General features: G+C 39.8%; 1 protein-coding gene across 5 annotated transcripts in view; it reads right to left on the bottom strand.

Moving 5' to 3' along the window:
• DENND5A (DENN domain containing 5A) overlaps nucleotides 1–12,452 on the bottom strand; it is a 115,627-nt gene that overhangs the window by 35,093 nt on the left and 68,082 nt on the right. For 2 of the 5 annotated variants that reach the window (XM_027073179.2, XM_027073181.2), the window contains 3 exons: nucleotides 10,564–10,779; nucleotides 9,939–10,173; nucleotides 9,376–9,525 (listed from right to left, as the gene is read on the bottom strand). In XM_027073179.2, coding sequence (XP_026928980.1) covers nucleotides 9,376–9,525; nucleotides 9,939–10,173; nucleotides 10,564–10,779 — 601 coding nt within the window. The remainder of the gene's footprint in view (nucleotides 1–9,375; nucleotides 9,526–9,938; nucleotides 10,174–10,563; nucleotides 10,780–12,452) is intronic. The other 3 variants (XM_027073182.2, XM_027073183.2, XM_027073180.2) reach the window with 2 other exon arrangements.

Raw genomic sequence — 12,452 nt, 5'->3', positions numbered from 1 at the left:
AGTGGGTGAGTAGAATTGATTGCCATCAAGATCCCCCTATTTTAGTTATTTATTTAATTTAAATCTGACCTAGTTAACATATAGTATAATAATGACTTCAGGAATAGAATTTAGTGATTGATCACTTACATGTAACACCCAGTGCTATCCCAACAAGTGTCCACCTTAATGCCCCTTGCCCATTTAGCCCATCCCCCCACACAACACCCCTCCAGCAACCTTCAGTTTGTTCTCCATATGTAAGAATCTCTTATGGTTTATCTCCCTCTCTGTTTTTATATTATTTTTACTTCCTTTCCCTTATATTCATCTGTTTTATATCTCATATGTGGAATTTATATTATATGATATATATATGTCATATGATATTTGTCTTTCTCTAATTTCTCTTAGATTAATACTTTCTAGTTCCATCCACATTGTTGCAAATGGCAAGATTTCATTCTTTTCGATCGCCAAGTAATATTCCATTATATATATATATATATATATATATATATATATATATATATATATATAAACACACACCACATCTTCTTTATCCATTCATCAGTCAACGGACATGTGGGCTTTTTCCATACTTTGGCTACTGTCAATAGCACTGTTATAAACACTGGGGTGCATGGGCCCCTTCAAAAGAGCACTCTTGTATCCTCTGGATAAATACCTAGTAGTAAAATTGCTGGGTTGTAGGGTAGTTCTATTTTTAATTTTTTGAGGAACCTCCATACTGTTTTCCAGAGTGGCTGCTGCACCAGTTTGCATTCCCACCAGCACTGCAGAAGGGTTCCCCCTTCTCCACATCCTTGCCAACATCTGCCATTGCCTGAGTTGCTAATGTTAGCCATTCTGACAAGTATGGTATCCCATTGTGGTTTTGATATGTATTTCCCTGATGATCAGTGATGTTGAGCATTTTTTCATGTGTCTGTTAGCCATCTGGATATCTTCTTTGGAGAAGTGTCTATTCATGTCTTTTGCTCACTTCTTCACTGGGTCATTTGTTTTTTGGGTGCTGAGTTTGATAAGTTCTTTATAGATCTTGGATACTAACCCTTTACCCTATGTCATTTGCAAATATCTTCTCCTATTCCATCGGTTGCCTTTTAGTTTTGCTGATTGTTTCCTTTGCTGTGCAGAAGCTTTTTCTCTTGATGAGGTCCCAATAGTTCATTTTTGCTTTTGTTTCCCTTACCTCCAGAGACATGTCAAGTAAGAAGTTGCCGAGGCTAAGGTCAAAGAGGGTGTTTCCTGTCTTCTCCCCTAGGATTTTAATGGCTTCCTGTCTTACATTTAGATCTTTCATCCATTTTGAGTTTATTTTTGTGTATGGTGTAAGAAAGTGATCCAGGTTCATTCTTCTGCATGTTGCTGTCCAGTTTTCCCAACACAATTTTTTCCATTGGATATTTTTTCCCGCTTTGTCAAAAATTAGCTGACCGTGTAGTTATGGGATCATTTCTGGGTTCTCTATTCTGTTCCACTGATCGATGTGTCTGTTTTTGTGCCAGCAGCATACTGTCTTGATGATTACAGCTTTGTAATACAGCTTGAAGTCCAGAATTATGATGCCTCCAGCTTTGGTTTTCTTTTTCAGGACTGCTTTGGTTATTCGGGGTCTTTTCTGCTTCCATACAAATTTAGCATTCTTTGTTCTATCTCTGTGAAGAATGCTGGTATTCTGTGAAGAATGCTGGTATTATTTTGATAGAAATTGCATTGAATATGTAGATTGCTTTGGGTAGATTGACATTTTTACAATATTTGTTCTTCCTATTCAGGAGCATGGAATGTTTCTCCTTTTTTGTGTGTCTTCTTCAATTTCTTTCATAAGCTTTCTATAGTTTTCAGTGCATAGATTTTTCACCTTTTTGGTTAAGTTTATTCTATGTATTTTATGGGTTTTGAAGCAATTGTAAATGGACTTGATTCCTTGATTTCTCTTTCTGCTGCTTCATTAATGGTGTATAGAAATGCAACCAATTTCTGTACAGATTTTATTATGCTACAATGTTGCTGAATTCATGGATCAGTTCTAGCAGCTTTTTGGTGGAATCTTTTGGGTCTTCCATATAGAGTATCATGTCATCTGCAAAGAGTGAAAGTTTGACTTCCTCCCTGCCAATTTGGATGCCTTTCATTTCTTTGTGTTTTCTGATTGCTGAGGCTAGGACTTCCAATACTATGTTGAGTAACAGTGGAGAGAGTGGACATCCCTGTCATGTTCCTGACCTTAGGGGGAAAGCTCTCAGTTTTTCTCCAACAAGGATGATATTAATGGTGAGTCTTTTGTATATGGCTTTTATGATCGTGAGTTATGATCCTTCTATCCCTACTTTCTTGAGGGTTTTTATCAAGAAAGGATGCTGTATTTTGTCAAATGCTTTCTCTCCATGTACTAAGAGGATCACGTGGTTCTTATCCTTTCTTTTATTAATGTGATGTATCACATTGATTGATTTGCAAATACTGAACCAGCCCTACATCCCAAGAATAAACCTCACTGATCGCAGTGAACAATTCTTTTAATGCACTGTTGGATCTAATTTGCTAGTATCTGGTTGAGAATTTTTGCATCCATGTTCATCAAGGAAATTGGCTCTGTAGTTCTCCTTTTTAGTGGGGTTTTTGTCTGATCTTAGAATAAAGGTAATGTTGGCCTCGTAGAATGAGTATGGAAGCTTTCCTTCCATTTCTATTTTTTGGAACAGCTTCAAAAGAATAGGTGTTAACTCTTCTTTAAATGTTTGGTAAAATTCCCCTGGAAAACCTTCCGGCCCTGACTTTTGTTTGTTTGGAGATTTTTAATTACTGATTCAATTTCTTTACTGGTTATGGGTCTGTTCAAAATTTCTATTTACTCCTGTTTCAGTTTTGGTAGTATATGTTTCTAGGAATTCGTCCATTTCTTCCAGATTGCCCAATTTATTGGCATATAATTCCTCATAATATTCTCTCATTATTGTTTGTATTTCTGTGGTGTTGGTTATATCTCTCCTCTTTCGTTTGTAATTTTACTTATTTGGGTCCTTTCCTTTTTCTTTTTGACCAATCTGGATAGGGGTTCATCAATTCTGTTAATTCTTTCCAAGAATTAACAAGCTGCTGGTTTCATTGATGTGTTCTATCAGGGTTTTATTTTTTTAATTTCAATATCATTGATTTCTGCTCAAATCTTTATTTCCCTTCTTCTGGTTGTAGGCTTTATTTGCTGTTCTTTTTCTACCTCTTTTAGGTTTAAGGTTAGGTTGTGTATTTGAGACCTTTCTTCCCTCTTTAGGAAGGCCTGGATTGCTATATGCTTCCCTCTTATGACTGTCTTTGCTGCATCCCAGAGGTTTTGGGCTGTCATGTTTTCATTTTCATTGGTTTCCATGTACTTTTTAATTTCCTCTTTAATTTCTTGGTTAACCATTCATTTTTTATAAGGATGTTCTTTAATCTCCAAGTATTCAGGGTCTTTCCAAATTTTTTCCTGTGGTTGATTTTGAGTTTCATAGTGTTGTGGTCTGAAAATATGCAATGTATGATCTCTATCTTTTTGTACTTGTTGAGGGCTGATTTGTGTACCAGTACGTGATCTATTCTGGAGAATGTTCCAAGTGCACTCAAAAAGAATGTGTATTCTGTTGCTTTAGGATGAAATGTTCTGAAAGTGTCTTAAGTCCATCCAGTCCAGTATGTCATTCAAACCCATCGTTTCCTTGTTGATTTTCTGCTTAGATTATCTGTCCATTACTTTAAGTTCGGTGTTGAAGTCCTTACTATTATGGTATTATTATCAATGAGTTTCTTTATGTTTGTGATTAACTGACTTACATATTTGGGTGCTTCCACTTTGGGGGCATAAATGTTTACAATTGTTAAGCCTTCTTCATGGACAGACCCCTTAATTATAATGCCCTTCTTCATCCCTTGTCACAGGCTTTATTTTAAAATCTAGCTTGTCTTGGGGCGCCTGAGTGGCTCAGTCGGTTAAGCGTCCAACTTTGGCTCAGGTCATGATCTCATGGTTTGTGAGTTCAAGCCCTGCATCCGGCTCTGGGCTGACAGCTCAGAGCCTGAAGCCCACTTCAGATTCTGTGTCTCCCTCTGTCCGCCCCTCTGCTGTTTGCATTCTGTCTCTCGCATTGTCTCAAAAATAAATAAACATTAAAAAACATTTTTTTAATAAAAATAAAAAAATAAAATCTAGCTTGTCTGATATAAGTATGGCTACTCTGCCTTTCTTTTGGTGACCATTAGCATGATAGATGGTTTTACATCCCCTTACCTTTTTAAAAAAATTTTTTAATGTTTATTTATTTTTAAGAGAAAGAGAAGGCATGAATGCACAAGGGGCAGAGAGAGAGAGGAAGACCCCAAATCTGAAGCAGGCTCCAGGCTCCAAGCTGTCAGCACAGAGCCAAATGCGAGGCTCGAACTCAGGTATCATGAGATCATGACCTGAGCTGAAGTCGGACGCTTAACCGACTGAGCCACCCAGGCACCCCGTATCCCCTTACTTTCGATCTGCAGGTGCCTTTAAGTCTAAAATGGGTCTCTTGTAAGCAGCATATAGATGGGTTTGGTTTTCTTAACCATTCTGATACCCTATGTCTTTTGACTGGAGCATTTAGTACATTGACATTTAGAGTGAGTACTGAAAGATACAAATTCAGTGCCATTGTGTTGCCTGTAGAGTTGAAGTTTCTGGTGATGTTCTCTGGTCCTTCTAGTCTTTGTTGCTTTTTGGTCTTTTTGGGTTTTTTTGTCTTTTCTCCACTCAGAGAGTCCCCCTTAAAATTCCTTGCAGGGCTGGTTTCATCATCATGAACTCCTTTAGTTTTTGTTTGTCTGGGAAACTCTTTATCGCTCTATTTTGTTTTTTGGGTTTTTTTAAATTTTTTTTTAAATGTTTATTTATTTTTTAGAGAGAGAGACAGAGTGCAAGCCAGGGAGGAGCAGAGAGAGGAAGACACACAATCCGAAACAGGTTCCAGGCTCTGAGCTGTCAGCACAGAGCCTGACACAAGGCTCAAACCCACAGACTGGGAGATCATGACCTGAGCCAAAGTCATACACTCAACTGACTGAGCCACCCAGGCGCCCTTTTATCGCTCTATTTTGAATGACAGCATTGCTGGATAAAGAATTCTTGGCTGTATATTTTTCCAATTCCGCACGTTGAATATATCTTGCCACTCATTTCTGGCCTGCCAAGTTTCTGTGGATAGGTCTGCTGCGAACCTAATCTGTCTTCCCTTATAGGTTAAGGACTTTTGTTTTCCCTTGCTGCTTTCTTAAATTCTTTCCTTGTCTGTGTATTTTGTGAATTTGACTATATGCCTTGCTGATGGCAGGTTTTTGCTGAATCTAATGGGAGTTATCTGTGCTTCCTGGATTTTGACGTCTGTGTCCTTCCCCAGATTAAGAACATTTTCCACTATAATTTGCTCACATAACCTTCTGACCCTTTTTTTCTCTCTTCATCTTCTGGGACTCCTATGATTCAGATGTTATTCCTTTTTAATGTGTCACTGAGTTCTCTAAGTCTTGTATCATGCTCTTTTCCCTTTGTTTCCCTTTTTGTTTCATTATTCTCCATAATTTTGTCTTCTATATTGTTGATTTGCTACTCTGCTTTATCTATCCTTGGCATCATGGCATCCATTTGAGATTGCATCTCACTTATAGCATTTTTAATTTCGTCCTGATGATTTTATTTCTTTTATCTCTGCAGAAAGGGATTCTATGCTTTTTTTCAACCCCAAGTAGTATTCTTATTATCGTGGTTCTAAATTCTAGTTCAGATATATCTGTGTTGAGTAAGCCCCTGGCTGTTATTTCTTCCTGTTCTTTCTTTAGGGGTGAATTCCTTCATTTTATAATTTTAGAGGAAGAAAAAAAATTAAGAAAATTAAAATTAAAAAATTAAAAACAAAACAAAAAAAATCAAATAAAGGAAGCTAGATCCTAGGTGTATTTTGGGCTGCTTGTTGAAGGAAGCTTGACAGAATAGAGAAAAAAGGGAAAGAAACAAAAAAGGTAAGAAAAAATTTCAAAAGTAAATATATATATATATATATAAAATGAAATAGATTAAATGAAATAGAATTTAAAAAATTTAATTAAAAATGTAGTAAAAATTTTTAAATTTTCATTTTCAAAAAAGAAAATAAATTTTTTTCTTTTTCTAAGAAAAAAAAGAAAAATTTAAACAAAGACAGAAGCAAAGAAAAAAACAGCACAAATAAATGAACCAGCAAACTGAATGAAACCCGAATGAAGTTATATCCAGTTTCCTCTAAAACTCAAACTATGAAGCACTCTATAGTCCATACACTAAGCAGGCAGAGAGATTTGTGCTGGTCTTCTAGGGGATGTGCTTAGAGGGTGCAGTTGGGCAGGGCGTGGTGTAATGGCTCCATTCTCCAGTAGATAGCGCTGCTTAGCTTACTGGGATTGATCAGTGTGGCGCACATGCACTTGCATGCACCTGAGAGATGAAAATGGCTTCACCTAGCTCCCTAGTCTCTGGCACAGGAACTCTGCACTCTCACCAACCTGTGATCAAGCACCCTTCCTTTTTCTCAGGCCTCTGTCCACTCCCCACCTTTACCCTGTCCATGTCCAAGCCATCAGCCTGCTAGGCAGCACCTCCCTCCAGAGTTTTACCTCAGATGGGGATGCATTTCAAACCCCTCATTTCAGAGACCCCTACAACTTGGGGAGGGTCTCACTGAGCAATGGCTGGGTGCCAGCTTGCCCCAGAGAATGTTTGTGCAATCACACAGCAGCAAGGTTCAGAGATTATGGCAAATCACAACAAACAGCTGGCACCAGGTTTCACCACACGCTGGTGTCTTTGTCCCAATACCAGCAAATGTGACTGCTCTCCGGGGTCCACTGGGACCTTTGTCTGTGTGGAGGCTGTATGGAGTGAAAGCCAAATGCTCTACATATATGGGAACCGCTTCTTCCATTGTGGCAAATGGACCCCTCGGACCCCACTGCCTGCTCCTGGGGATTCGCCTGCTTCCTCACCAGAACACTGCCAGGCACTGAGCTCCAGAATTTCAGACTCTGTACTCCACTGTTTATAGAATCCTAATGGTATTGAAACCCTCTTCTTTCTCCCCGTCAATGGTTCTGGGGAACAGATTTCTTGTTCAGTCCCCTGCAAGTGCTTTCACTCTTTCTCTCTCTTTCTCTCCAACTACTTTCAGGGGAGTGCTTTTCTTGCATGATCCCAAATTGTCACACTCTCCCCATTGCTCTTTCTCTGCCCTCTCTCCGCAAAAACAGCTTCTTACCTTCCACAGCTTTTCTCTCCCCCAGTTCACCTCTCCACACTGGGAACTTGTTGAGTTCTGTGGCTCAAGTTATGCAGATTGTTGTGTTAATCCTCAGATCAATTTCCTAGGTGTGCAAAATGGTTTGGTGCGATCTAGCTGTGTTTTAGGGACAAGAAAACCTGAGTCTCCATGCTGCTCTGCCATCTTCCCATTTCCTCCCCTTTTAAAAATATTTATTTATTTTTGGGAGAGCAAAAGCAGGGGAGGGGCAAAGAGAGGGGGACAGATGATTCAAAGCAGGCTCCATGCTGACAGGCTGACAGCAGCAAGTCTGATGTGGGACTTGAACTCACAAACTGTGAGATCATGACCTGGGCCAAAGTCAGACGCTCAACCGAGTCACCCAGGTGCCCCAAGATCCCTTTTAAATGTAGCATTTTAAAGGATCTCCAGAAATATCCCCTTATTTATGTGTTTACCATTTTCCAATAAGCCTGCTTCAAGATGCTAAAGTGTAAGATGGAATGAGGTGACTGAACTAGTCCTCCAGGCTAGAGATCTGAGGCCAGTGGCAAGAACCCTGCTCTAGAATGTTTAGAGTACAGGGGCACCTGGGTGGCTCAGTCAGTTAAGCATCTGACTTCAGCTCAGGTCAGGATCTCATGGTCCATGAGTTCAAGCCCTGTGTTGGGCTCTGTGTTGACAGCTCAGAGCCTGGAACCTGCTTCAAGTTCTGTGTCTCCCTCTCTCTGCCTCTCACCTGCTCACGCCTATCTCTCTCTCTCTCTCTCTCTCTCTCTCAAAAGTAAATAAACATTAAAAAAAAGTTTAGACTATTTGGAGTACATAGAGTTGCCTAAGGATCTGTGACACCAATTTTGCTGAAATTAATCATATGAATGAGGGTTAGTTGACCCTCCTTCCATATTCCATGAGAACAGACACAAGTCCTGGTCACAACTGAGACCAGAGTAATTCAAATCAGCATGCTTCAGTGTTTGGTGTTCAACAAATGGATTAGAGATGGGCTGAGAACTGATTGCCTAGACACTTGTGACAGATGGGCAAGGCCTCAAGTGACTAGAGCTGCTAGCTCCATAGCCTCTATCTATAAGCAAACTTCTCCCTTTATTCCAGTGAGTCATATACAAATATTATCATTTTCAAAGGTAGCAAAATATGAAAAGATCAGGAAGTCCTGATTTAAGCTGATGGCCTGGGAGATGTTTCTCTAAATGTTTCCACATTCTTGTAAAAATCTGTCAAGCTTCCCAGGACCAAAACCTTAGGCAGGGTTCAGGAATATGAAGCCTGATGTGTTCCAGAAAGCAAGAATGATTGTGTTAGAGCAGTCCACTTGCATAGGCAACATGTCCTCATTAGCCAAGAGGACTGTCATCTTAATGAAAGGCTTAGAACAAGAGCTACAAGGTAAAGACAGAAGGCTAGAGAATGTAAGGTTGATGAAGGCAGGACTTTGTCCAAATTGTCACCAGTTTTATCTTCAAAACCTAGAAAAATGCCAGGCACATTCATTCACTCAGTAAATATTTGCTGAGCACTTACCATATGTTGAACGTGTAATAGGTATTATGCAATTTGTTAAGTGAATGAACAAAATACACAAAAAGGCTACAACAAGGACACTCAACAACCCACAAAGAAGTGAACACATGACTTAATCTGATACCTCAGATGAGACTATTTTCTACCTAAACTGATCTAGACAGGGACTCTGAACAAAAAGGTCTTTTCAATCATGCATGTAGCAAACAACTTTTAACATCTATATGTGCTAGCAGATTAGGGGCAAGAAAATGAGTAAATAGTCTCTGCTCTCAAACTGTTCCCATAATAGCTCAAATGAATAGAGATTATAGAGAAGAGGCAACAACAAAGCACCACAGGAGCACTGAGGAGGAATTCACTGACTCAGTCTGAGGTCATCAGAGAAGACTCCACAGAGGAAGAGACATTTCAGCTAAGTTTTTGTGGCAAACACCAACTAGTGCCTAATCACAACTCATTCACTGCTTCTTTCTCGCTAATACAGCCCCGATATCATTCAGGGTAATATTACACCCAGTTCAATACTCACTTTCACAGCCTCCCTTGCACTTAAGGATGGTCATAGAACATGGTTGTAGCCTATGAGACAACAGAAGTTGTTGGGAATTTCTGGGAAAGCTTTTGTTTTCTGATACAAGAGGGAAAATACCGCTGGCATCAACCTTCCCCTCTTCTTGCCCTGAATGTAAACATAGAAAGCCTCTTGTAACCATGAGGCAACAAGTATGAATATAAAAGTCAATATGCTATGGATAACTGAGTAAAAAGTAGAATCTCAGTTCTTGATTACATTGTTGAGCAACTGAGCTAACACCAAAAACCACCAATTCTGCACTCCTTGCTAATTTGAGAAAAATAACCCCCATCTGTCTAACCCAAAGTTGATTAGATTCTCTATTACAGCAGGACCCATTCCTAACTGACACAGTGTTAAAGGAGACGTTTGCCAGGCAAAACAAAAGGAAAGAGTATTTCAGGCAATGGGAATAATTTATGTAAAGCAGAAAAAGGGAAAGAAGTTGGCATATTTAGAAACAGGGACACTTTAGTGACATAATCCAAGAGGAGAGTACAGCAACAAGAAGGCCTCACCTGCTTCATCCACAGTGGTACACTTCTGGTACATGGATGTACGAAGAGTAGGTGTCCGAACATTCAATAGCCTGATTTTGTCTACTCGAGAATCAAATACACGGAGTACAGGGTCTTTATCATCATCATCATGACACATGATTTTGTTGTCAATGAAAGAAGCAAACATCTGGGTCTCTAGGAATCTTGAGAGGAAGGGCAGATATGGCTCAGGCTGGTCTGACAGAAAAGATGCCTGATTGGACCAAAAGGAAATACACAGTCATTGACAGCCTTGACCAGCAAAGGCAACACACCGAAGGGATCCGGTAGGTTAAATTTTCTCTCAAGTTTCCTAGGTCTTTATGAAAAGCAAACAGCAAAATCTCTTCATTTTTTTTAACACTCATATAATTTCAGATATCCTGAAATTTTGACACACTAGCCCAAACTTACTCAGGTAACCTACTGTGTGGCAACCAATCTTCCCAGAATCCTGACGTTCAACCTGCACGTGCACCTTAACCTAAGAGAGCTCTGTTTCCAGCATATATGTATAATGAAAGAAAAACTCATCTTCAGTTAAATCTTCAGGAGGGTCTGGCATATTCTTATTTCTCACCACCTCGCCAGTAGGATTACTCACTTTATCAAAGTTTTGCATCTGCTCCCTGTTGGTAAACCAGGACTCCTTATCCTGGCTGGGCTGAATAACAAACACCTCATAATCTGCAAACATCTGAGTGAAACGATTTGCAAAAACTTCCCGGATCTGAATGTTTAGCTGGTAAATCCTCAGTTCTTCTTCATCACATTGAACCTTCAGGTCCTTATTGCTGCTGGGGTCTTCACGTACTTCCAGCTACCAAAAATCAAACAACAGTTGAAAATATAAGCTTTTCCTTTATCCTCCCCAAAATGCAACTCATCCATTCCACCCCCACCCCCCTTCCAGTGGTCACTTACTTCACAGCAAATGGAGAAAAGAAACAAAAGAGAAAAACATCAGAAGGAAAAAAAGAAAGAGATTCTGACATGCAGAAGAGAAAAATGAGGGTGTTCCACTTGCAGGTACCCAGGAACTTAATGAAAATAGAGATTAAGATTACAGGCAGAGAGAGATTCAGCAATAGAAGAAAAGCTGCTACTTATCTCGAGGGTCAGAGAAAGAAGGGAATCTGGGAAGTCAATGAGAAAATGATAATGCAAAGCAACAGAGTAAGACTCTGGCTCTCCCTTCATCTCTTTGATTTTCTCCCCCACATCACTGTCCTTATCTTTCTCCCTAAGAATTTTTCCTTACTGTGTCCAACCTCTCTAAATATTTCCCTGCTCCTCTTTAGCCACAATTAAAAAAAAAACAAAAAAACAAAAAGTCTGCTCTACTACCTAAATAGAACAAGAAAATGAAATGTTTCACACTTCACTACAAAAAAAAAAAAAAAAGCCAAAGTGATTACATTGTCCCATTTGCTTATACATAATTTATAAAAATAATTTAACAGTGAGAATGGAGGAGGGTGAAGAGATGAGTAAAAAACTACAGAAAGCTGATAGTCTCATCAAAGTCAAGAAATGAAAAACTAACTTCATCCCCAAAAGAGCATAGGACTAACATTCAAGAGTGATGAGGGAGCTAGGGGCAGGCTGAGAGCAAAATGTACACTAACAGCATTCCCCACCCCCCAGGTGGGACATGTATATATAATATTTCTTGGACACTCCAAGCTACCCCAAAACAGGAAAGGACAAAAAACCCAAATGGTTAAACTGGTAAGAGTCTCCACCAGCTTACCAGAAAAAGGCAATCCCATAATAGCCTAAAGTCTAAGAACTCCCAACTGTCTTAATGTTAATGCTTTGCTAGAGGGAAAAACAACCTTAGCTTGACAATAGTAGGCCTCCAGTACGTCTTTAGCATGTGAAAGTCTCTTTGAAAACTCCTATCTCCTCCCCTCCCCCCTCCATAAACCGGTCAACCCCCCCACCACCACCACCACCCACACCCACACACACACACACTTATAGTACAGCTCTTTCTGCTCACAGGTCCTGTCCCCGTGCTTTAATAAAATCACTTTTTTGTACCAAAGACATCTTCAAGAATTCTATCCTGGCTGATGGCTCTAGACCACCCCACCATTACCCCAAAATTTAATCATAAGGCACCCAGTGTGTGGGGCGATGAGTCTTTTCATCTGGACTCTGAGTTTTGGTGTAAATTTGGTGAGCCCTTTCTCTTTTCCTCCTTTACTCTCATGGTCTTTTGGAACACTTTCATGTTGGCTGCAATCCTCTAGCCTGTGGCTACTCTATGGGGTAGCCTGCCTTCTGACTGTTAAGTTAGTACCCTGGCTGGAATGGTAATAAGACCCAGAAACTTGATGCCCTCTCTTTATTCCTGTCCTTATACAAAGTTGTCTCTCTTGGGCACAGGACAGCCACCTAAATCACCAAGATGGCTACCAATCTTAAGACTCCCGTGTGAGGTTCCCTCCTCAAGGTCTCTGGTCAAGCAGCTTCTGGCCTTGAGAT

The sequence above is a fragment of the Acinonyx jubatus genome, chromosome D1 (genome assembly GCF_027475565.1).
Source record: "Acinonyx jubatus isolate Ajub_Pintada_27869175 chromosome D1, VMU_Ajub_asm_v1.0, whole genome shotgun sequence".
Lineage (NCBI taxonomy): Eukaryota > Metazoa > Chordata > Mammalia > Carnivora > Felidae > Acinonyx > Acinonyx jubatus.
The sequence above is the reverse complement of the archived record's forward strand: the minus strand, read 5'-3'. Positions and strand labels throughout refer to the sequence as shown.